General features: G+C 38.4%; 1 protein-coding gene and 1 long non-coding RNA gene across 3 annotated transcripts in view; one reads left to right on the top strand and one right to left on the bottom strand.

The window, feature by feature from the left end:
* Nucleotides 1-10329: 10329 nt before the first annotated feature.
* Nucleotides 10330-11952, bottom strand: LOC134385883 (uncharacterized). Its single transcript, XR_010024431.1, has 3 exons — nt 11867-11952; nt 10792-11085; nt 10330-10440 (listed from the first exon to the last, which is right to left on the bottom strand). It is a non-coding gene; the product is annotated as an uncharacterized LOC134385883 (long non-coding RNA).
* Nucleotides 11953-12148: 196 nt separating this feature from the next.
* MANBA (mannosidase beta) overlaps nt 12149-25460 on the top strand; it is a 98466-nt gene continuing 85154 nt past the window's right edge. For both annotated transcript variants that reach the window (XM_063108250.1, XM_063108249.1), the window contains exon 1: nt 12149-12395. In XM_063108250.1, coding sequence (XP_062964320.1) covers nt 12219-12395 — 177 coding nt within the window. In that variant the 5' untranslated portion in view covers nt 12149-12218. The remainder of the gene's footprint in view (nt 12396-25460) is intronic.

Below are 25460 nucleotides of genomic sequence, written 5' to 3'. Positions count from 1 at the left end.
GTGGGGGCAAAATAAATTCATTTTAGGACATGCAGGGATTCCTGGAAAATACCTCACTTGCACATTAAAACAATTTTTTCAAATTAAGATATAATTTACATACCATGAAATTTACCATTTTAAAGCATACAATTCAGTGCATTTTAGTATATTCACAAGGTTGAGCAACCATCATCACTGTCTCTTTCTGAAATATTTTCATCACCTTAAAAACATCATACCCATGATGTTAGCAGAAGCCACTCTCCATTCCTCCCCTTTCCAACCACTGGCAAGCATTCATCCCTTTTCTGTCTCTATGAATTTGCTTATTCTGTACATTTCTTATGACTGGAATCATACAATATGTCTTAGTATTTATCAGTGCTCTATTACCTTTTAAGTTCTAAATAATATTCCATTGTATGCTTATATCACATTTTGTTTATTCATTCATCAGTTGATGGACATTCAGGCTGTTTCTACTTTTTAGCTATTATGAAAAATGCTGCTATGAAGGTCTGCGTACAACTTTTTGCATAAACCTATATGTTTAATTCTTTGCAAGTACATATCTAGAATTGGAAGTACTGGGTCATATAGTAACTCTATGTTTAATTTTATGAGGAACCACCAAACTGATTTCCACAGCAGCTGCACCATTTTACATTCCCATCAATAATGTACAAGGCTTCCAATTTCTCTATATCCTTACCAACACTTGTTATTGTCTATATTTTTGATTACAGCTATTCTAGTGGGTGCAAAATAGTATATTAGCTTGATTTTTATTTGCATCTTTCTAATGCTATGATCTGAATATTTGGGTTCCCCCAATATTCATATCCTAACTCCCAAGATATCAGGGGGTGGAGCCTTTGAGATGTGATTAGGTCCTAAGGGTAGAACCCTCATGAATGAGATTAGTGCCCTTATTAAAGGGTAAAGAGGACCAAGAGAGCTCCTTTGCTCCTTCTGTCATGTGTGAACACCCCAAGAAGGTGCCATTTATGAAGCAGAAAGTGGGCTTTCACCACACACCAAATCTGCCAGTACCTTGGTCTTAGACTTCCCAGCCTTCAGAACTGTGCGAAATAAATTTCTGTTGTTTATGAGCCACTGCTTATGGTATTTTGTTATAGCAGCCCAAATGGACTAAAACCCTAATAACTAATGATGTTGAGCATCTTTTCATGTGCTCATTGGCCATTTATATATCTTCTCTGGAGAAATGTCTATTCAAATCCTTTGCTCATTTTAAAAAATAGACTTTATTTTTTAGAGAAATATTAGGTTCACAGCAAAATTGAGTGAAAAGTACAGAGCTCCACTGTAGACCCTGCCCCCTCACATGCACAGACTTCCCCCCTCACCGCCCGATCAACATCCTTACCAGAGTGTACATTTGTTAGAACTGACGAACATACTTTGACGCGTTATTATCACCCAAGGTCCATACTTTACATTCAGGTTCACTCTTGGTGTTGTATATTCTATGAGCTTGGACAAATGCATAATGGCATGTCTCTACCATTATAGTATCATATAGAGTATTTTCATTGCCCTAAAAATCCTCTGTGCTCAGCCTATTCTTTCCTTCCTCCCCTCAACCCCTGGAAACTACTGGTGTTTTTACTGTCTCCATAGTTTTGTCTTTCCTAGAGTGTCATATAGTTGTAATCATACAGTATGTAGACTTTTAGATTGGTATCTTTCACTTAGTAATATGCATTTAAGTTTCCTTCATGCTTTTTCATGGCTTAACTAATTTTTTATTTATAATTGATATATAGTAATTATACATATTTATGAGGTATAGTGTGATGTTTCAATGCATGTATACATTGCATGATGATCAAATCTGGGTAATTACCATATCCATCACTTTAAATATTTACCAATTTTTTTTTTTTTTTGGTGATAACATCCACAATCTTCTAGCTATCTCAAAATATGCATTCACTACATTGTTTTAGCTATAGTCACCCATCTGTGTAATGGAACACCAGAACCTATTGTTCCTGTCTAACTGTAATTTTGTAACTCCTGACCAACTTCTTTTGGCTCCTCCTTGCCCTCCCCCTCCCCAGACTCTAGTAACCACTATTCTACTTTCTATTTCTATGAAATCAACTTTTTTAGATTCCACATATAAGTGAGATCACGTGGTGCCTGGCTTATTTTACTTAACCTAATGTCCTCCAGTTTCGTCCATGTTGCCACACGTAACAGAATTTCATTCTGTTTTATGGATAAATGGTATTCCATTGTGTATATATATACCACATTGTTTCTAATCTATTCATTAGTAAATGGGCATTTAGGTTGATTCCATGTCTTGGCTACTGTGAATAGCACTGCAATAAACACAGGAGTGCAGATATCTTTTCAACATACTGATGCCATTTTCTTTGGATATGATGAGATTTCTGGATCATATGATAGTTCTATTTTTAATTTTTTAAAGAACTTCCATATTGTTTCCATAATGGATGTACTAATTTACATTCCCACCAACAGTAATAGCTCATTTTTTTAAGTCTGGATAATATTCCATTGTTGGGGTGTACTACAGTTTATTTATTTTTGTGTTTTTTCACACCTGATCATAGGCAATTACAAAGCCATTACCTGACAGTCCTCACCGGGGAAGGCTGCCCTCCCCACACCAGACTTGGTGCACAGTCAGTGCAGTGCAGTCCGTAAAGGGAGTCTCAGTGAAGGGCTCAGACCCCTCTGGCCAGTCATGGTCTTTGCATATTTATATTCCTAACCCTGAGGCTTTCATTCCTATGTCTCTTTATTTGAGACCTTTTGCAGAGGTCTTCTTCAGGTGCCTCTAGTGAGACCTCCTGATTGTGTAGGGCATGGGGCAAGAGAAGGAGGAAACCTTGAAGACACTTAACCCTGTGTTGACTTAATACCGGTAATTTTCCACTCCTAGCCCTTCCTCCTCATACTCAGCCAACCCCAGAGTGCGTAAAACAGCCAGAGCCCTTTATTCAGGGCTCCCTCAACAGTGAGATGACCCCCAAGTCTGTGGTGATTCACCTGCCCCTCAAATATTGTGTGTTTTATGGGAAAAATAAAGGGGAGTTGGTGTCTTCTCTGGTTCTAGCTTCTTGCTTTCCCATCCATAGTAAGTGATTAAAGGTTCACTGTTACTTTCATTTTGGCTCATCGTTGCTTTAATTGGCAACTCCAATACCTGACAGCTCACTTTCCTTCCTCAGCTCAGCTGAGCTCTTGACAGAGTAGTGTCAGTCCTCCAACTTTATTCTTCAATATTGTGTTGGCTATTCTGAGTCTTTGGGGGCTCCATGTAAACTTCAGAACAGGTTTGTCAAAATCCATGAAATAACTCGCTGAGATTTTGATTTGGATTGCATTGAATCTGTATATCAAGTTGGGAAAAACTGACATCTTGACAATATTGAGTCTTCCTATTCATGAACACGGAATATTTCTTTATTTATCTCCTCTTTGATTTCTTTCATCAGAGTTTTGTAGTTTTTCTCATGTAAATCTTGTACATTTTTGTTAGATTTATACCTAAGTATTGGAGTGCTAATGTAAATAGTGTTGTGTTTTTAATTTCAAATCCAATTATTCATTGTTGATATATAAGAAAGCAACTGACTTGTATATTCTATATTAACCTTTATCATGCATTCTTGCTTTAATCCTTTATTAGTTCCAGGAGTTTTGTTGTGTTGTTGATACTTTCAAAAGATTTTCTGCATAGACAATTATGCCATCATCAAACAAGGATAGTTTTATTTTTTTCTTTCCCAATCTGTTTACTATTTATTTCCTTTTCTTGTCTTATTTTATTAGCTAGGACTTCCAGTATGGTGAATAGTGAGAGGACAGTCTTACCTTGTTTCTGATCTTAGCAAAAAGTTTTCTAGTTTCTCACCATTAAGTATGATGTTAGCTGTAGTTTTTAAAAGATTTTTTTTATCAAGTTGATAAAAAAAATAGAGGTTCACCTCTATTTCTAGTTTTCTGAGAGTTTTTATCAGGAATGGCTGTTTCATTTTGTCAAATGCTTTTTTTTTGCATCTATTGATGTGATAATGTGATTTTTCTTCTTTAGCCTGTTTATGTGATGAGTTACATTAACTGATTTTCAAGTGTTAAACCAGCCTTGCATACTCAGAATAAATCTCACTTGGTCATGTTGTATAATTCTTTTTATACATTGTTGGATTCAATTTGCTAATATTTTGTTGGAAATTTTTTTATATATGTTCATGAGAGATATTGGTCTATAGTTTTCTTGTAATGTGTTTGTCTGATTTTAGTATTAGGGTAATATTGGCTCCATAGAAGGAGTTAGGAAGTATGCATTTTGCTTCTATCTTCTGGAAGGAATTATAGAGAATTTGTATAATTTCTTCCTTAAATGTTTGGTTGAATTGACCAGTGAACCCACCTGTGCCTGGGACTTTCTGTTTTACAAGGTTATTAATTATTGACTTAAGATCTTTAATAGATATAGGTCTATTCTCATTGTCTGTTTCTTCTTGTATGAGTGTAGGCAGATTGTATCTTTCAGGGAATTGGTCCATTTCATCTACCATATTAAATTTGTGTACATAGAGTTGTTTATAGTAATTATTTATTATCCTTTTAATGTCTATTTGACATCGTAGTGATGTCCCCTCTTTCATTTCTGATGTAATTAATTTGTATCTTCTCTTTCTTTTTCTTAGCCTGGCTAGAGTCTTACCAATTTTACTGACCAAAGAATCAGCTTTTGCTTTTGTTGATTTTCTCTATTGATTTCCTGTTTTCACTTTCATTGATTTCTGCTCTAATTTTTACTATTCTTTTTCTTCTGCTTACTTTGGTTTTAATTAGCTCTTCTTTTCTATCTTCCTAAGATGGAAACTTAGATTGCTGATTTTAGATCTTTCTTTTTTTATAATACATGCATTCAATGTTATAAATTTCCCTCTAAGCACTGCTTTTGCTGCACCACACAAGTTTTGATAAATTGTATTGTCATTAATTTATTCAAAATATTTCTCTTGAAATTTTATTGTTGACTTATGTATTATTTAGAAGTGTGTTGTTTAATTTTCCAGGATTTGGGGGTTATCCAGATATACTGATTTCTAGTTTAATTCCATTGTGGTTTGAGAGTATTTATTGTATGATTTCTATTATTTTATATTTGTTAAGGTATGTTTTATGGAACAGAATATCATCTGTCTTAGTGAAAATTCCACGTGAGCTTGAGAAGACTGTGTATTCTGCTGATGTTGCATGAAATAGTATATAGATATCAACAATATTCACTTGTTTGATGGTGCTTTTGAATTCAATCATGTCCTTACTGATTTTCTTCTTGATAGATCTGTCTGTTGCTGATAGAGGGTTGTTGAAGTCTCCAACCATATTAGTGGAGTTATCTTTCTCTCCCTACATTTCTATCAGTTTTTGACTTGCATAGTTTGATGCTCTGTCGTTAGGCATATACACATTAAGTAGTGTTACATATTCTTGAAGAATTGACCCCTTTTCTCATTATGTAATTTCCCTCTTTATCCTGATAATTTTCCTTGCTCTGAAGTCTGCTTTCTCTGTAATTAATATTAATTTGCTCACATTTTTTCATGTTAGCAAGATATATCTTTCTCTATTCTTTTACTTTTAATCTATATGTGTCTTTATATTTAAAATGGGTTTCTTGTAGACAACACATAGTTGAGTCTTGTCTTTTGATCTACTCTGACAATTTCTGTCTTTCAACTGGCGTATTTAGACCATTGACATTTAAAGTAAATATTGATATGGCTGGATTAATATCTATCATATGAGAGGTCTTCAAAAAGTTCATGAAAAAAACGCATATTTTACAGAAAGAGAAATACCACATGTTCTCACTTATTGGTGGGAGCTAAAAATTAATATATAAATTCACACACACACACACACACACACACACACACACACACACACACACAAAACCAGGGGGTGGGGGAAGAAGATATAACAACTACAACTATTGAAGTTGATACGACAAGCAAACAGAAAGGACATTGTTGCGGGGGAGGGAGGAGCGGGAGGAGGGAGGGAGGTTTTGGTGATGGGGAGCAATAATCAACCACAATGTATATCAACAAAATAAAATTTTTAAAAAATGCATATTTTAAAAATTCCATTTCTCTACTTGTATTTGTTAATTGTTACTGTTTTGTATTTGTTGCCCTTGTCCTTTGTCTTCCACTCTTTTTCTGCCTTTTTTGGTTTTAACTGAGCATTTTATACGATTCTATTTTCTTTATTTCTTAACGTATCTGTTATACTAATTTTTAAGCTTTTTTCAGTGGTTGCCCTAGAGTTTGCAATATACGTTTACAACTAACCCATGTCCACCTTCAAATAACACTGTACCACTTTGATACCTTATAAAAAGAAAGTATGCCTAATTCCTGCCTTATGTCCCTTGTGCATTGCTGTCATTCATTTCACTTATACATAGGCTGTCATCATTAAATATACTGTTGCTCTTATTATTTTGAACAAACTGTTATCTGTTAGGTCAATGAACAATAAGAAAAATAAGAGTTTTTATCTGACTTTTTCTTATTCCTTCTCCAATGTTCTTCCTTTTTTTATATAAATATGAGTTTCAAAAGCTGTATCAATTTCCTCCTCTCTAAAGAGCTTCTTTTAATATACCTTGCAAGGCAGAGCTATTAGTAGCAAATTACTTACATTTTTGTTTGTCTGAGAGAGTCTTTATTTCTCCTTTATTTTTGAGAATAATTTTGCAGGGTACAGAATTGTAGGTTGGTGCAGTTTTCTTGTTTTTGTTTTTGTTTTTTCTCTCAACACTTTAAATATTTCACTTCACTTTCCTCTTGCATGGCTTCTGAGAAGGTGGATGTAAGTCTTATCTTTTCTCTTTTACAGGTAAGTTGTTTTTTTCCTCTGGCTTCTTTAGATTTTTTCTTTATCTCTGATTTTCTGCAGTTTGAATATGATATACCTAAGTGTAGGGGTTTTTTTGTTTGTTTTTTGTGGGTTTTTTTTTTTTTGGCATTTGTCCTGCTTTGTGACTTGGTGTCTGACATTAATTTGTGGGAGTTTCCTGGATTTGTGACTTGGTGTCTGACATTAATTTGGGGAAATTATCAGTCATTGTTGCTTCAAGTATGTCTTCTGTTCCTTTCTGTCTTTCCTCTCTTTCTGGTATTCCCAATTCATGTGTGTTATACTTTCTGTAGTTGTCCCACAGTTCTTGGATATTCTGTTCAATTTTTTTCAGCCACTTTTTCTATTTGCTTTTTAGTTTTGAAAGTTTCTGTTGACATATCCTCAAACTCAGATTCTTTCTTCAGCCGTGTGCCATCTACTAATGAGCCCATTAAAGGCATTTTTCATTTCTGTTACAGTGCTTTTAATCTCTAGCATATCTTTCTTATTTTTTCTTACAAATTCCACCTCTCTGTTTACTTTACCCACCTGTTCTTGCATGTCGTTTACATTTTCCTTAGAGCCCTTAGCATATTTATTAGTTATTTTAAATTTCTGGCCTGCTTCATCTCTGCCATACCTGAGTCTGGTTCTGGTACTTGCTCTGTATCTTCAAATTGTGTTTTTTGCCTTGTAACTTTTTGTTGAAAGTCATACATGATGTACGGGGTAAAAAGAATTGCAGTAAACAGGCCTTTAGTGATGTGTTGGGAAGGTGTTGGGCGAGGGGAAGCATTCCACCATCCTGTGATTAGGTTTGTCTTTTAGGGAGCCCGTGCCCTTGACTGTAAACTTCACAGTACTTCTCAGCTTTTTCACCCCCTTAGGTGAGCCAGAATGTCTGGGGTGGGGGGCCTGGAGTTGGGTATTTTTCTTCCATCAGGTTGGCTAGGTTCTGATAAAACCCCAGTAGGTTTGGCTCTGGTAAAATAGTTTCTTTTGAGGGATGTCTTGTTAAGAAGAATAGAATCTCTGGCACATTCAAAATGGTTGCCTTCCTCTTCCCTTGTATAAAGTGAGGAGATTTTCCTCTGCAGTCTTCACTGTGAGAACTGTGTAGAGCTCCTGGAGGCAGACTCACAAAAGTGGGGATGATCCCTCTTTAGACGAAGCCCCCCTGGAGTTTTTAACTCTCCGACTTGTCCACATTGATTCTCCAGCAATTTGTCAGTTATAGTTCAGGTTTTCTCACCCAATACCGGTTCCCCCCGAGATTCCAGCTCAGGGGTTTCTGCTCAGGGAAGTTGTAATTGCCTGTACTCACCTGTCTCTCCAATTTGGGGGGCAGTGGTTTGCCCTGTGACCTCACTTCTCTGACAGATCTAAGAAGAGCTGCTGATTTTCAGCTTGTTCAGCTTTTTACTTGTTTTTTGGACAGATTGATGGCTTCCAAGATCCCTAACTGCTAAACCAGAAAGCAGAAGTCTATTATTGTTTTGACCTGTAGATTTTTTTAGAAATATATATTTTTTTAACGTTCTAAATACATGGGATTTTTTCTTTTGGTTTATTCTTTTTATTACTTATTTCTAATTTTATTACATTATGGTCAGAAAATGTTGCTTTCCATGTTATTAATTCTTTGGAATTTGTTGATATTGTCTCTGTGGCTTGGTATGTGGTCACTTTCTTTCAGTGTTGCATGTGACCTAAAAAAGAATGTGTCAGTTGCAGTGGGGTCTTAATGCCTATTAGATATAAGGCTTTTTAACTATGTTTCATAACTCAAGCTCTGTTTCCCACCACCTGATTACTGCTCCTCATCCTTACCCCCAGATGACACAAAAACATTGACTGAATATTAAAATACAAATTTCTTTTCTCATTTGAGTCACTGAGAAATGGGCTTCTCTTATGGTACCAGAAATGTTACAATGTAGCCAACAAGCAAAATTCTCATAAGAGAGTTCAAGATATAGAGTGAAGAGTATCTTGTGCTTTTATAACTAGTTTACTGTAACCAGCTTCTTCATCTACTGCCTTCAGTCATACACGAGTTTGATCTTTTTCCTGCCTGTTGTTGCTATCTCAGTTAGATCCCACAACTATTTGCTTATCTTCAGGTATTCAGTTCAACTTAAAATTTTAGTCTCACATCCAACTCAAACATTTCTCTCCTTCACCCAACCAGCTCAGGATTAGCCTGTGGCTTGGGGATTGCAGTGGAGAAGGGGGGTGGTCTTTTCTTACACCCCTCCTTGCTCTTATTCATCTCTCCTCCCTCTAATGCTTCTGGGTCTCCTTTCCTTCTCAGGTGGGTTGTAACACCAGTTAACGGATGGTGGGAGTTCTTTGAGCCTCCCCCAGGGGAATACTGTACTTCACAGTTTGCTGACATAGGCCAGGTGTCCTCTGGCTGACTTCTTGAACTCTTGGATGGGGTCCCGTTATACTGGCTCAAGCCTGGTTGCCTTCTATTGTGTCCTCTTGGCTTATAGGAAAGTCCTATAAGCCAAACATCTTGACCTACCAAATTCTAGTGGTGCACACAGTTCCCACTACCTTCTCTCCTTGTTCTAACATTTGGGGTTTCAAGTCTAGGGGACTATGTCAAGCATTCTCTCACTAGGCTCTGTTTTTGCCACTCTTGGTGGGTTTAGGAATTTCCATCGTTGCAGCGTCTGGCTGGGGATGTGAGATACCAGACTCCTCCACTTGCAGGCTTCCTAACTTCCACAGCAGTTCTGTTGGACCTCTTCTCCCCAGTTGGCTTGAGAAAAGCCAAAGTATTCTCCTTCTAAGCCTATTGACTTAATCGTCTGATTGTTTAGGCTCCATGGCTTGGTGAGAGTGAGGGTCAAAAGACAGTTTGACCACCTCTCAGTAAGTCCTTTGAGGGGGATACTTATGGCCTTGGGGATTAATCAGACACTCCGAGTCTAAAGGAAAATACCCATTCAACACCCGATTATTCTTTCATTTTCTTCTCCTTATTATAACTTCTGTAATTATATCAAGGGATTGGAACATCTCTGGCCTTAGTACATTGTGGTGTTCTAATGAGTTCACCAACTTTATATATTTTGAGATGAAGAAAGTATTGCCATATAGCAAAGGGCCAAAAAGTCCAAATTGGCCTGCTGTGGCCACGTACTAGGCCTTATTTATCTATTTGTCTCTTTAAATCAGGGAACTATGACTTATCTTAAATAATTCAAATTTTTGGAAGCATCAAATGAGATGACCAAAATGGAATCTGTTTATACAGTGTAAGGTTAAAGATACCTATTACTGGTTTTAACATTGTATTTGGTATCGTGACTTTACACAAGTTGAGACATTTTAGGAATATTTCAAAATAAGATTTATTCTACCAGGAAATCATGGACACAAAAATTATCCTATAATGAAAGAAAACTTCATCATGTCATCTATGCAAATTTTAGGAAGAGCACTTATTGGGGCTTTGATTTTTCTCTGATGCTGTCTGTTCTTAAAGTGAAGTAACTCAAATGATGTCACACTTGTATCCTGGAATGAAAGGGGGAATGATAAGTCACTATTCTTGTTTTCCTAAAAAATGATTTTTCTTAAGTATTTCTTACTAGAACAACAGAATATATCCACACATATTGGCTAGGATAAATTTTCCTTTGATTTGGCTTAATGGCATCGCTGGGATTTAAGAATAAATTCCTAGGCCACTCTTCTTTCCATAAGCCTTGTTAAAGGTGTTACACAGACCATAGCTGGTCGTTTAATGCCTGAATTATGGCACATTATTTTAACTGAGAACTTTGTTCCTATCAAAAGTAAGAATGCCCCTGGAGTGAGCAACGCTTTGAACCAGCGGGAACTTTCCCCCTGTAATATCAGTGGTACCTAGTAAGTAGAAGGAGAGTCGAAGCCGGGAGCGTTCTGACGCTGTCTGCCACTGCGTGACAGGCAAGTCGCCTGGCTTCTTTGGGCCCAGTTTCTTCAGCTGTAAAGCCAAGAGCTTGGGCTGGATAATCCACAATGTCTTTAAAGCCAAGATACCGAACTCATGAAAATGCTGATTCTGCAAAAGTAAAATATTGTCCGGTGCCTACAGCCTCAGGCAATTCCAGGGCCATTATAGGGCACAAACAAAGCTCGAATGTGATGAGAGGAGAACTTCTCTTCAAAGATTTCTTCCTGAATATAAAAATAAGATAACATCAACATAGAAACAAGACAGGGTATTTTACACCACGTGAAATTCAACTTCTCAGGATCACTGTTATGTCCTATTGTAAAAATGAGACTCAGGTGGTCTATGTGACCACAAGAGCTGAAATAACTCTGTGGTATTTCTTGGGTATCCTGGCATTGTTACAGACGGTCATATATGTTAATTCATTTTATGCTTATAACAACCTGAAGAAAGAGTAACGGTCTCCATTTTCAAGTTCAGGAAATGGAGGTATTGGCGATTTTGCGGCTTACGCCAAGCCTCACAGCTCGTGAGCGCGGAGGATTTTGAACTGCACGTTTCGTGCAGGTCCTGGAACCTCAGAAACGTCCTCCATGGATGGGGCTTTATGAAACCTAAGGACGGAGGCCTCTAGTAACCACAGCCAACGTGCTGTGCTTTCTCTAGGCCAGGCCCTATGCTGTAAGCTGTGGACGCATTTTCTCAGTCCTCGAAACAACCCTACCAATGAGTAGTTAGTACTTGCACAGGCTTTAAACAGCAGGGTACGCTCTGAGCGCAGCGGCTTAAGCTGCAGGAGCGGGCGTTACCGCAGCCAGGCGGACCCCTGCAACGCGGAGGAGGGTGTCAATTCTGGGGCAAGGGAAACGTGGGTTGTCTCCCTGTTTTGGTTCTTTGAAGGAGTGAGAAGCCTCTTTAGCTGTACTCTCCACATACTGTCGGTCCCTTCGGGAGCAAAGCTTTGTGCCACTTTGCGCCCGGGGATCTGTGTGACCCAATTACCGTGCAAAGTTCTGGCCTTCCGCTGTACTACCGGAGCAGAGCGCTGAGGCAGGGCGCAGACTGCAAAGACCCCCAGCCTGCAGCCGTTCACAGGGGCCGCAGCTCCCGCAGCCGCGACACCCATCTTTCTGCCGGTCCCTGCGCGGCCTCCGCCGTCCCCTCTGACTGCATCGCCCTCCCGAGATCGCTCAGCTGACTTAGGGGCGGGGCCAGTTCCCGGGGGCGGGTCCCGGGCCCCGGGGCGGGGACAGCTAGAGCCCAGGCTGCTTCCGAGCAGACCGGAGGCTTCCCCGCGGGCCCCTGCAGCCCCGGGATCCGACCCCTCTGCGTCTCCGCGGCACCTGCCCCCAAGATGCACCTCCACTTATTCCTGCTGCTTGCATTGTGCCATGCGGGCTCCGTTGCACGGGCGCGCAGCTACAGCTTGCGGGGAAGCTGGAAGATCCGCAACGGGAACGGCTCGCTGGAGCTGCCCGGGGCGGTCCCCGGCTGCGTGCACAGCGCCTTGTTCCAGCAGGGCCTGATCCAGGTACTGTGTGCGCCTGTCCCCCGGCGGGCCTGCGCCCGCGTTCCCTGGTGGCGAGAGGGCCCCAGGAACCGCCTGGCAGCCTCCGAGCCCTGGGTTGTTTTCGTGGGTTAGGCACTAACTTCCCCTTTGCATCTTGTGGTCTGTGGGTGGGAAATGCCCGGGTTAGATGGAGACTGACCGACCAACGCTGTGACATTAGTAACTCTGGAAAGCGGCCGTTTAGACAGAGCCATCGGTATTTCTACTAGCAGTTAACTTACTGCCATAGTTCTCGACTGAAGCGCGTAGACAAAAGGGCATGTTGTCAATGACAAGCATAAGGTGGGTGATTACTGTTTCAACTATCTGGACACTGCAGGGGACACTGCCTTTTGCTAAGTAAGGGTTAACTCCATCGAGTTTTCATGTTCGCTTTCACATTTGGGATTGATGTTAACACATAGTTGAGGAGAACAAGACTTACAAGAGTAAAGTTGGGTTTGTCAGTGCTAGTGTAAAGGCTGAATAATTTTTTAGGCTGACTGGGATATGAGGAGAGGTGCTGTTTCCTCTCAGGGCATGTGTGTGTGTGTGTGTGTGTGTGTGTGTGTGTGTCCCAACAGATTCTCAAATTTACAGACTCATTGTGGGGGACCTTTTCCTGTTTGGCAGCCTGCACACATACGTTAAACAGATTTCCATCTTCCACAGCTTTTGGGATTGCATCTGATGCAGATCGTTTTTTCACATCTTGTCTTTGCTTGGGGCAAGATGTGCTTTACTTGATGTACTTGTGTTGTACGCGTTGTCCCAACCCTCATAATTCTACAGAGAAGGTGTTTTTATCTGGGTTTTATGGGTGGGTGATATGGAGCGAGGGAGCCCAGAGAAGTCAGGGTACATGCCCAAGATCACACAGCAACTAAGTTGACAGAAATGGAACTCTAACCCAGGTGGCCCCACTGCGTAGCCTGGATTCTGTGCTATGCTTTGCTTACCTTAGTTTTTTGAAAAAAATCATGTTTTTGGACCACTGTGGTTGACTGTTAGGAGTATCATTCTAAGTTTTCTTCAATGACAGGGCAGCCAACTAGGATATATCAGAAAGAAGTGAATGTTCTCTATGATACTGATCTCTGTCCAATATATTTTTTAAGTAAATCATTCTCGAACTTATGTACTTTATTTTTAGTTAACAAACTACTTGTGACATAGACCACAACTGACATTGGTACCCTGAGGCTTCACTTACACCTGCTTTGAGCACGCCTGTGTTTATTTTACAGGGCCTCTCCTTACCTCATTTTACTGATAGAATTAGGTCACTGGGAAATAATTAGTGACTTTAGCAAATCAGATTATTGTCCCATATTCATGGGTTACATATCAAGAAACAATGTTTGGTTACTACTTAATGAGAATGGGCTTATAATGTGAAATAACGAACGTTTCCTCATGAGAATAATTTACAATGTCTGTTAAATCTCTTCACAAATTCTTAGAAAAACTTAAAATTTCAATAAGGTGGATATGGGTCTTAAATGGTAGTGGGACGAGAGATGAGGGAGGCTTTCTGGGTGTTAGGGAACACAAGGCCTGTATTAAATCATCATCAACATCAGTATCAACATCAATATCATTACCGAGTAATGTGATATTGTTATCCTACCTGCTTTATTGTAACATGCCTTTTTAGTGTTGAACTCAGGAAATATTCTATCATTTAGAGCAGACATTAGGCCAAATGTCGTGTTTATATAAGAACTTGAAGCATATCTTGGTAATCATTCACCTAATTAATTATCCCATAATTATTCAGTACCTCAGATGTGGTAGACACTATTCTAAGTGTCTGAAATTGAGAGGTGAAGAAAACACTCTTTGCTCCAATGGACATTCTACTGGAGGAGAGAGACAATTACCAAATTAAAGGAAAATAAAATGACAGCTGGTGCACTGAAGAAAAATTAAGCAGGTTAAAGGAAGAGAGAGTGAAGGCTGGTTGGAAAGGATTATTATTTTTAAAAAATGAGGTTAAAGAGCCGTTTTGATAAGGTGACTTTTAAGCAGAGACCTTTTTCATAAGGTCACTTTTTAAGGAGAAGCACATTCCCAGCAAAGAGGAAAAAAAGACAGGAGTGGGGAAGGGAGAGGTGGGAACATGCTTGACCAGTTCCAGGAATAGTAAGCAGGCCAGTGTGGCTGGAGCCCTGTGAGCCAGGCGGAGGGAGATGAGTTCAAAGTAGATGTCCAGTGCAGCTCTTGAGGGCTTGTAAGCCATGGGAGGCACTTTGGATTTCATTCTTCATGTGACAGGAAGCTACAGGGGTTTTGAGTTTGCAGTGGCATCATTAGATTTGCCTTTTAAAAAGTCACTCTGGCTGTTGTGCGAAGACTACAGTGCATGAGAATGGAAGCGTGGAGACCAGCTAGGGGGACTATTGCAGCTCTATGGAAAAGAGATGTCTGGCTCGGACCAGGGTGGTAGCAGTAAAATGGTGAGAATGGTTTGGGAGAACATATTTTAAATGTAGAACCAACAAGATTTGTTCAGTTGGATTTTATTTTAATTCTTATTAAATTGACACATAATTATACATTTAATGGAGTACAGTGTGATATTTTGATACCTGTATACAATGTGTAATGATCAAGTCAGGGTAATTAATGTATCCATTTCCTCAGACATTTGTCATTTCTTTGTGTTGGGAACTCCAAAATCTCTTCTAGCTATTTGAAAATATACAATAAATTATTAACTATATTCACCCTACCGTGCTATAGAACACTAGAAATTATTCTTCTTATCTAGCTATAATTTTGTGCCCCTTAACCAATCTCTCCCTCTCCCCACTTTCTTCCTACCCTTCCCAGCCTCTAGTGACCACTATTCATTCTACTCTACTTTTATGAGATCCTGTTCACTTGGACTTGTTGATGGACTGGGTGTAAAGAGTAAGAGAAAGGGGAGTCAAGGAAAAATTCAGGATTTTTGAACTGAGCTTTCGGTTAAATGGAATTTGTATTGACTGCGAGGCTCTGTGGGCAACCCTGGCTGTTTCATAGGTGACTGTACAGGTTTCTTACACAGAATCTAAACCTTATGTGTCTTGGCAAGCCTTTTGGGCTCCCTGCTAAAGGTTATTTGTTCAGCCTAGTATTATGCCATGCACTATAATAGAGGAATAAAAAAGAAATGAATAAGACTGGAGTTTTATTTTGTGGGAGGTCATATTTAGTGAGACAGAAAACCTAATTAATTACCACATGATATGTTAAGTGCATGGACAAGGTGACTCTTCTGTTGGGAATGCTCTCAGTTTTTCTGTGCAATTTCTCACTGGTGTAAGTTTTGAAAAGCTGCTTCTTTTTTTTTTTTTTTTTTTTTTTTTAAAGATATTCTCAGTGGGCCAAAATTAGAAGATAGAGATAAGAAAAAGAAAAGTTGGAAACCTGGCTTCCAGAGATAACCACTATTAAAATTTAAAAATACGGTATATCCATTCAATTTTTTATGCATACACATTTAGAAGTATTTAAATATACAGTTTAACAACCTTTTTATGTTTAATAGTTAGTGACGCTCTTAAAAGCAGTAAACATATTTTTACAAACTATGTTTAATGGCTCTTTTTTATTCTATTGTATACATTTACCATCACTTATAATCAATCACTTATTGTTGGATAGTTAGATCTGACTCTATTTTTTTCTATTTTTTGATGATGATCTTCTTAACTAAATGTTAGTGTTCATCTTTATTTTCTTGGACAAATATTTAGAAGTGGAATAGCTGATTCACAGAGTGTATTAATCAGGGTTCTCCATAGAGACAGAATCAATAAGATATGTTATAATTATATGAGAAGGATTTATCAGGGGAATTAGCTCACGTGTCTATGAAGAAAAGTCCCACGACAGGCCGTCTATAAACTGGATGCCGGCAGTGTGGCTTAGTCCAAGTCCAAGGCCTCAAAACCAGGGAAGGGAAGCTGATGGTGTCCTTGGTGTAAGTCCTGGAACCCAAAAGCTGAAGAGTCTCGAGCTCTGATGTCTACGGACAGGAGAGAAGAGTGTATCCCAGCTCCAGCAGATAGAGAGAGAGCTTCACCTCTTTCCTCTGTCTCTTGTTCTCTCTGGACCCCCAGCGGATTGGGTGGTTCCCACCCACACTGAGGGCGGGTCTTTCCCACCCAGGCCACTCAGACTCTCATCACTAATCTCTGCTGGAAACACCCTCATGGACACACCTGAAAAGATTGCTTTACCAGGTTTCTCAGCATTCCTTCATCTAACCAGTTGACATCTAGAATTAACCTTCACACAGGGTATGCACTTTTTTAGTCTTTTATATGTACATCTAAGTTGCTCTCCATAAAAGTTGAACCAGTTGTACACTCGCATCATCATTTTATCAGAGTGCTTATTTTAGGTGCTAGATTTGAAAATCATTTTAAAAACAAAACCAATTTACTTTCTGGTGGGGTTAAATAACTTGTATATGTTTATTTCAAATGCTTAATGATGATTTGGGAGTTACTTATTCATGTTCTTTATCTATTTTCCCAATCTTTTAAAATAGAGATTTGTAAGACCTCTTTCCTTGCTACGTACTTTCAGAAATTTCCCATTTATTAATGATGTATTTTGCTATATGGATGTTTTAAAAGTTTTTCTTTTATGTTTTTTTCTGTCTTTGACAGTATGCTTAGAAAGTAATTCCCCTCCTCCATGTATCTTTATGGTATTTTTTCCAAATAGTTAATCAGTTGTTTATATCCCATGATTTGAACAGTTTCTTTCTGTCCACTGATAGAAAATATTACTCTTATCATGCACTAAATTCTCATACGATATAATTTTCTTATTTTTTCTCTTTAATTTTTTAAAAAGAATTATAAAATCTTAGTGCTTATTGTACAAAAAGTTGATGCGGAAAATATAAAGAAGGAAAAAAAACAATAAAAAGCATACGATGAGTCAGAAGTAACCACTGTAGAATGTATAAATCTTTCTACTGTTTATCTTTCTAGATTTTTTTCAAGTATATACAAACAAATACAATAGTATAAAAGTGAAATTATTCCCTAAGGTGTTTTTGTAAGCTACTTTTATTTATTTATTTATTTGTTTGTTTATTTGACAGTTGGCTTTTACAGGGACCCAAAACCTTGACCTTGGTGTCATCAGCACCGTGCTCTCCCACGTGAGCTAACTGGCCAGCCCATAAGCTACTTTTGAATTTAAAATTTATGGTGAATATCTTTCTGTGTCTGTGTCTCTAAATATAAATCTGGAATAATTTTTAATAACTGCATAGACTCCATTATTAAGCTGTGTTTTTACTCAAAATCTACACTTAAAAATATAAAAAACATATTTTAAATATAGATATACACGTATACTAAAAAATGGGTGCACCACAGGCTTGGTACTTTTTCTCTAAATTTTATTATCACTTTGTATTCTTCACATATAAATGGGACAAATGGTCAGAGAAAGATGTTTTTTATACACCTAAGTTTAAAAAATATAAACTGTAAGATTATGTCATAGTAGCTATACATGTGATTGACAAATTAGTCTTAATCATTTTGTCCAAGGAGCCTTGAGTCTGTCTGTGGAGGACCTAATCTGCAGGTTATCACTCATAAATACATTCTAAAAACATATGTGCACTCAGTGTGGATAAACGTATATTTTTGTACTCTTTGAGCAGCGAAGAGGCAGTTTCCATGTAAATATTTTTTAAAACTTATTGTAGTGAATTTTAAACTACTTATAAAATAATGTAACAAAATAAACACCCATTTACCCATCACCTGGCTTCAACAATGATCAATTCGTGGCTAATTTTGTTTCTTCTACAAACCACTATGCCACCCCTTATTATTTTGAAGCAATCCCAGACATCACATTATTTCATCCACAAACATTTCAGTATGGCTCTCTAAAAGGTAGGAGCTTTCTTTTTAAAAAACATATTCAATACCATTATCACCCATGAAATACTTTTGATGTGTTTCAGAGAAGCAAGTTCCATGATTATGGTCCCAAATGACTAAACATAAATTTATTCTTAAAGGAGAGGGTACTTTCTGGTTGTTATACTAACCTTCCACAGAAGTCTTAAGACACTTAAGAATGAAACATTTGGGTTTATTTGACCATTTTATGATGTAAAATGATCTCACAAGCTTTTAGGAAAGGACCCATTTACATTTAGTACACCTTCTGCTAAAAGTTTGGCTGCTTAAGCCATGCGTGACATTAAGAAGATAAATGAGCTAATAACTCTGTATTTGAAATTTAAATTTAAACAGAAATTATCATCAATTAATAATGTTGCTCAATTTCTGGGAAGACTGAACTATGAAGTGTTTAAGCCCTCATTTAAAAAAACAGATATTTAAACCTGGACACGTTTCCTTGTTTGATGCTACACAGGGCATATTTACGGCATGGCAGGATTTGCTTCATGGAGCCCAAAACAGAGAACCAAAGGACCATCTGAGTATTGAATTTTTAGGTGGGTGCTGGCTGGTCCTTGTCACATGTAAGCATATATGGTAGTCCTTCGGTGTTCATTGGGGACTGGTTCCAGGACCTCCCCCAGATACCAGAAGCCAAGGACGCTGAAGTCCCTGATATAAAGTGGTGTTCTGTATAACCTAGCATGTCCTCCCATATACTCTAATTCATCTATAGCTTACTTATAATATCTAATTCAATGTAAAAGCTATGTAAATAGTTGTTCTTCTGCATCGTTTTTTAATTTGTGTTTTTTTTTATTGTTGTATTCTTATTTTTCATTGTTTTTTCCCTCCCGAATATTTTTGATCCTCTGTTGGTTGACTCCATGAAAATGGAAATTGTAGATGGGAAGGCCAACTGTGTAGTCAGCCTAGACTATAAAATTTATTCTCGTATAATATTTGATATCTTCCATGTGCAGTGCCCTGTGGAAAAGGTGTAGTTATTCACATTGACTGAGGCTCAGAGAAGTTGTTGCCTGAGATCATGCTCTAATAAATGGTGGAGCAAGGATTCAAACTCAGATATTTTTTTCATCATCCCACAATGCCTATTGGCAGGAAGGATAAATAGGAAGCAAAGGGAACAACTATTATTTTAATTTAAAGATGTCCAGTGGAAATAGTGACAAGAACACAATATGCTATTGTTCAAAATATAGCACCCAAAACATCCCACTTGCTAAAAGTTTTCAATTAATGCAAGCATTTCCTGAGGGTTAATCCACATATAACTTTCTCTATTCTCTGTCTTTTGGAAGTCTCTTCATTTCAACCATTACCTCTGTGCCAAAAGTGCTCAAATGCTTACCTCTAGCTGCCGCCTCCCTCCCGATTTCCAGTTCAGCATTCTGCCTGACTCTGTTACCTAAATGTCCTCATGGCTTAGGAAACTCAGGATGCTCAAATATCTCTTCTCTCAGTCCTCCCAATCCTTAGTTTCTCTTTTATCGATTTCTAGTAACAGCACGAGTATTTTCCCAGTGAACTAGGTCTGGAATCTAGGTGCCATTTTTTTTTTTTTTAAATTTTATTTTGTCGATATACATTGTGGTTGATTATTGCTCCCCATCACCAAAACCTCCCTCCCTCCCCCCTCCCCCCCCAACAATGTGCTTTCTGTTTGCTTGTCGTATCAACTTCAAGTAATTGTTGTTGTTATATCTTCTTCCCCCACCCCTGGTTTGTGTGTGTGTGTGTGTGTGTGAATTTATATATTAATTTTTAGCTCCCACCAATAAGTGAGAACATGTGGTATTTCTCTTTCTGTGCCTGACTTGTTTCACTTAATATAATTCTCTCAAGGTCCATCCATGTTGTTGCAAATGGCAGTATTTCATTCGTTTTTATAGCTGAGTAGTATTCCATTGTGTAGATGTACCACATTTTCCGTATCCACTCATCGATGATGGACATTTGGGCTGGTTCCAACTCTTGGCTATTGTAAAGAGTGCGGCAACGAACATTGGGGAACAGGTATACCTTCGACTTGATGATTTCCATTCCTCTGGGTATATTCCCAGCAGTGGGATAGCTGGGTCGTATGGTAGATCTATCTGCAATTGTTTGAGGAACCTCCATACCATTTTCCATAGAGGCTGCACCATTTTGCAGTCCCACCAACAATGTATGAGAGTTCCTTTTTCTTCACAACCTCGCCAGCATTTATCGTTCAGAGTCTTTTGGATTTTAGTCATCCTAACTGGGGTGAGATGGTATCTCAGTGTGGTTTTGATTTGCATTTCCCGGATGCTGAGTGATGTTGAGCATTTTTTCATATGTCTGTTGGCCATTTGTATGTCTTCCTTAGAGAAATGCCTACTTAGCTCTTTTGCCCATTTTTTAATTGGGTTCCTTGTTTTCTTCTTGTAAAGTTGTTTGAGTTCCTTATATATTCTGGATATTAATCCTTTGTCAGATGTATATTTTGCAAATATTTTCTCCCACTTTGTTGGTGTGCCATTTTTGTTTTTGTTTTGTCTTGTTTTATTTTCTTCTGCCACTTCTACTGTCAGGTACTGGATTTTGTAGATCCAACCTACAGTGTCTTATAACCATTCCCTCCTAGTCATTTCTACTGCTATAAACCTAGCTTTTTGTTTTCTTTTTAAAAAAGAGGTCAGTTAATTTTAGTGACTTTTAAGAAATAGGTAAAGGATGTAAATAGTAAATTTTTTTTGGCATGCCTATCACCTCAAATTGCAATTATTCCCCATTTACCCCACCCAATCTCTCCCACCCCTGCAGCAACCTTAGTTCTGTTCTTTTTCTCTTCAAGTCCAATGCACCACTGTGGTCTTTCTTTCCTTCCTTCTTTCTCTCTTAGCTCCCACTTATGAGTGAGGACATAAGGTATTTTTCCCTCTGTGCCTGGCTTATTTTACTTAACATAATTTTCTACAAGCTCATCCATGTTGCTGCAAATGGCAGAATTTCATTCTTTTTAAAGGCTGAGTAGCATTCCTTTGTGTATATATACCACATTTTCCTTAGCTAGTCATCCATGCATGGACATTTAGGTTGGTTTTATATCTTGGTTATTGTAAACAGAGCTGCAACAAACGTGGCAATGCAGGTATCCCTTCGACATGATGGTTTCCATTCCTTTGGGTATGTATGCAGAAGTGGGATTGCTGGATTGTGTAGTAGATCTATCTGTAGTTGTTTGAGAAATCTCCATACTGTTTTCCATAGTGGCTGTACTAATTTATAGTCCCACCACAGTGTAGGAGAGTTCCCCTCTGCATCCTCACCAGCATTTGTTATTCTTGGTCTTCTTATTAATTGCCAGTCTTACTGTGGTGAGATGATATCTCAATGTGGTTTTCATTTTCATTTCCCTGATGATTAGTGATGTTGAGCATTTTCTCAAGTACCTGATGGCCATTTGTATATCTTTCTTCTAAAAATGTCTTTTCAGCTCCTTTGCCCATTTTTTTAATTGGGTTTTTTTTTTACTGTATAGTTTTTTGAGTTCCTTATATGTTCTGGATATTAATCCTTTGTCTGATGTATAGTTTGCATGTATTTTCTCCCATTCTGTAGATTGTCTTTTTACTCTATTGCTTCTTTTGCCGTGCAGAAGCTTTTTAATTTGATATAATACCATTTATTTGTTTGTTCTTATGTTGCTTGTGTTTTTGGGGTCTTCTGCATTAAGTCTTTTTCCACTCCTACTTCCTGAAGTGTTTCCCCTATGTTTTCCTTTAGTAGTTTTATAGTTTCAGGTCTTATACTTAAGTCTTTAATCCATTTTGAGTTGATTTTGGTATATGGCAAGAGGTGCAGGTCTAGTTTCATTCTTCTCCATATGGATAACCAGTTTTCCCAGCACCATCATTGAAGAGGCAGTCTTTTCCCTAATATATGTTCACATTGCCTTTGTCAGAGATCAGCTGGATGTAAGTACATGGGTTGATTACTGGGTTCTCTATTCTGTTCCATAGGTCTCAATATTTATTTTTATTCCAGTACCACGCTGTTTTGGTTACCATAGCTTTGCAGTATAATTTTAAGTCAGGTAGTATTATGCCTCCAGCTGTATTTTTTTTTTTTGCTCAGGATTGCTTTGGCTGTTTGGAGGCTTTTGTTGGTCCATAAGAATGTTAGAATTGTTTTTTTCATTTCTGTGAAGAATGTCATTAATATTTTGATGTGGATTGCATTTAATCTGTAGATGAGCAAGGAATATCTTTCCATATTTTTGTGTCTTCTTTAATTTCTTTCAGTAGTGATTTGTAGTTCTCATTGTAGAGAACTTTCACCTCCTTGGCTAAATCAGTTCCTAGGTATTTAGTTTTTTTGGTGACTATTGTAAATGGGCTTACTTTTTAAATTTCTTTTTCTGCTAGTTTGTTATCAGAGAATATAAATGCTACTGGTTTGGGGGCATTGATTTTGTATCCTGCAACATTGCTGAAATTGTTAATCAGCTCTAAGAGATTTTTGGTAGAGTCATTAGGTTTTCCTACATATAGGATCATGTCATCTACAAACAGGGACAGTTTGAGTTCATTTTTTTTTTCTTCCCCCTTTTGTTCCTTCTTTATTTTTATTTTTAAAATAAGTACATTCTAATATGTTGTTGGGGGGAAGGGGTGGGGGAGCTGGCACACACTGGTTCCATGGCAGGCTTGGTTGCAATGGGGGGTAGGGCTAAGGCCCTCAGCTCCCCATCTCAGGACCCCAGGGGCTTCTGTCTCTGTTGCTGGCCTTGGGGTGATAGGCAGTGGGCAGGGCTGAGGCCAACAGCCCATTGTCTCAGGCCTCCTGGGGAGGGGGCTTCCGCTCTGGCTCTGACTCCATTGCTGACCTGATGGTGGTTGGTGGTGGGCAGGCCGACTTTGCTGGGTGTCCTTTATTTCTTTCTCTTGCCTGATTGCTCTGGCTGGTACTTCCAATACTATATAAAATAGAAGTGGTGATAGTGGGCATTCTTGTCTTGTTACCAGTGGGTTTTTTTCTTTCTTGGGTGTTTGTGGTAGTGATTATTGTTTTTTGGATTCGAGATGCAGGACTCCCTTGAGAATTCATTACAGGGCTGGTTGTGTGGTGGTGAAATCCCACAGTTTTTGTTTGTTTAGGAAATACATGATTTCTCCCTCACTTTTGAAGGATAACCTTGCTGGGTATATTATTCTTGGTTGGCATTTTTTTTTTCTTTTAGTATTTTGAAGATGTCATCCCATTTTCTTTTTGCCTGTAGAATTTTGGTTGAGAAGTCTGCTGTTAGTTATATGGGGGTTCCCTTGTAAGTGACCTGACACTTTTCTCTTACTGCTTTTTGGATTCTCTGCCTTTGAGTTTTGCCAGTTTGACTATAATGTGTCTTGGGGAGGATCTTTTTGGATTGAATCTGTTTGGGAATCTTTGAGCTTCCTGGCTCTGTAGGTTTGTGTCTCTCCTTATACCTTTGAAGTTTTCCATTATTATTTCATCTAATTGATTTTCAGTACCTTTACCTTTCTCCTGTCCTTCTGGAACATGCATGATTTGGATGTTTTTGTGCTTAAGGTTGTCTGTTAGTCCTCTTAGACTTCATTTTTTAATATTCTCTTTTCCCTTTTTTCATCTGCCTAGGTTATTTTGGAAAGATTATCTTGGAGAATGGAAATTCTTTCTTTTGCTTGCTCTAATCTGCTGCTTAAGCTCTCGGTTGTGTTTCTTGTTTCATTGAATGAGTCTTTCAGTTCTAGGAGTTCTGATACTTTCTTTTTTAAGGTGTTAATCTTTGTAGATTTCCTCTTTCTTATCCTGGATGTTTTTTCTCATTTTATTGTGTTGCCTAACTGATTCTTCCTTTATCTGATTGAATTTCCTTAAGATAGTTACTCAGAATTCCTTTTCAGTCATTTCAAGTGTTTCCTGTTCTGTAGGGTCTGGTACTTGAGAATTGCTATATTCCTTTGGTTATGTCATATTTTCTTGTTTTTTCACATTTCTAGTACCTCTGCATTGATTTCTGGTTATCTGGTAGTTCAGTTGCTTTTTCTATTACTCTGGAGTGGACTTTAAGAAGAAAGACTTCTTTCTCTTTTCCCAGAAAACTCTAGTAACTCTCCTTGTATCAATGCAGTTGAATATGTAGCAGGCCACCTGCACAGTGGTCATGACTTCTACTGGTGGCAAGCCATCCTTGCAGTGGTAGATGCTATGGTGGTGGCTGTTGTGGACCACCTCCGCAGAAGTGGTGCGGGGACTCCTTAGTTGTGGAGCCTCCTGCCTTCTGTGTGGGTGGGGTGGAGCGGAGCTGCCTGGGGTTTTTGCCTGCCTGGGCCTCGCTGGTGGTCACAGTGGTGCTGGGTCTTGCCTTCTGTGCAGGCTGCTAAAAAATTTTAAAGGCAGGATACATAATGAAAAGCAAGCCTCCTTCTGTCCCTGTCTCCTAGTTTTCTACTTCCCTTCCAGAGAAACAACCAGTTAGCCAGTTCCTTGTGTATTCTTCTGTAGATGTTATAAACATACAGACATATATCATACATAGATTTATATATTTTCCCCCCACAGATAACATTCTCCATGTGTTGTTTTTTACTAACTTTTTTCTTTAACTTAATAAGTCTTAGAAAATATTTCAGATCAGTACCTGTAATAGAAATGATAACTATCACTTACTGAATGCTCACTGTGTTCCAAGAGCAGTGCTAAGCACTTTTCAAATTATCTCTTGTATCTTGATCCTGTGAAGCGTGTAGGTATGAATATTACCTCCATTCTAGGACTGAGAAAACAGATGTACAGAGATGTTTTATGAACTTCACAAGGTCCCTCAGTTATTAGTCCCTCCAACCCTTGCCAAAAGATGGCTCCTGTGCCTCCTGCCTGTCAGCTCCATCCACCTCCCGGCTTCATCTCAGAGTCAGCAGCTGCCTCTGTGGAACTATTTAACTCTCCCACCTCACTCCCTGAGCAAATGTGATCCCCTCCGGCTCTGACCCTTCCTATCAGCGTGGAATCTGTCTCCAGGCATTTATCCTAACCTTTCATGAGTTCTAGTCCTAGGAACCCCCCAGCTATATTGAAATGAGGTGTCTTCTTGAAGCATCTTGCATAA

The sequence above is a fragment of the Cynocephalus volans genome, chromosome 9 (genome assembly GCF_027409185.1).
Source record: "Cynocephalus volans isolate mCynVol1 chromosome 9, mCynVol1.pri, whole genome shotgun sequence".
Taxonomy (NCBI): domain Eukaryota; kingdom Metazoa; phylum Chordata; class Mammalia; order Dermoptera; family Cynocephalidae; genus Cynocephalus; species Cynocephalus volans.
This window is presented reverse-complemented; position numbering and strand designations above follow the sequence as displayed.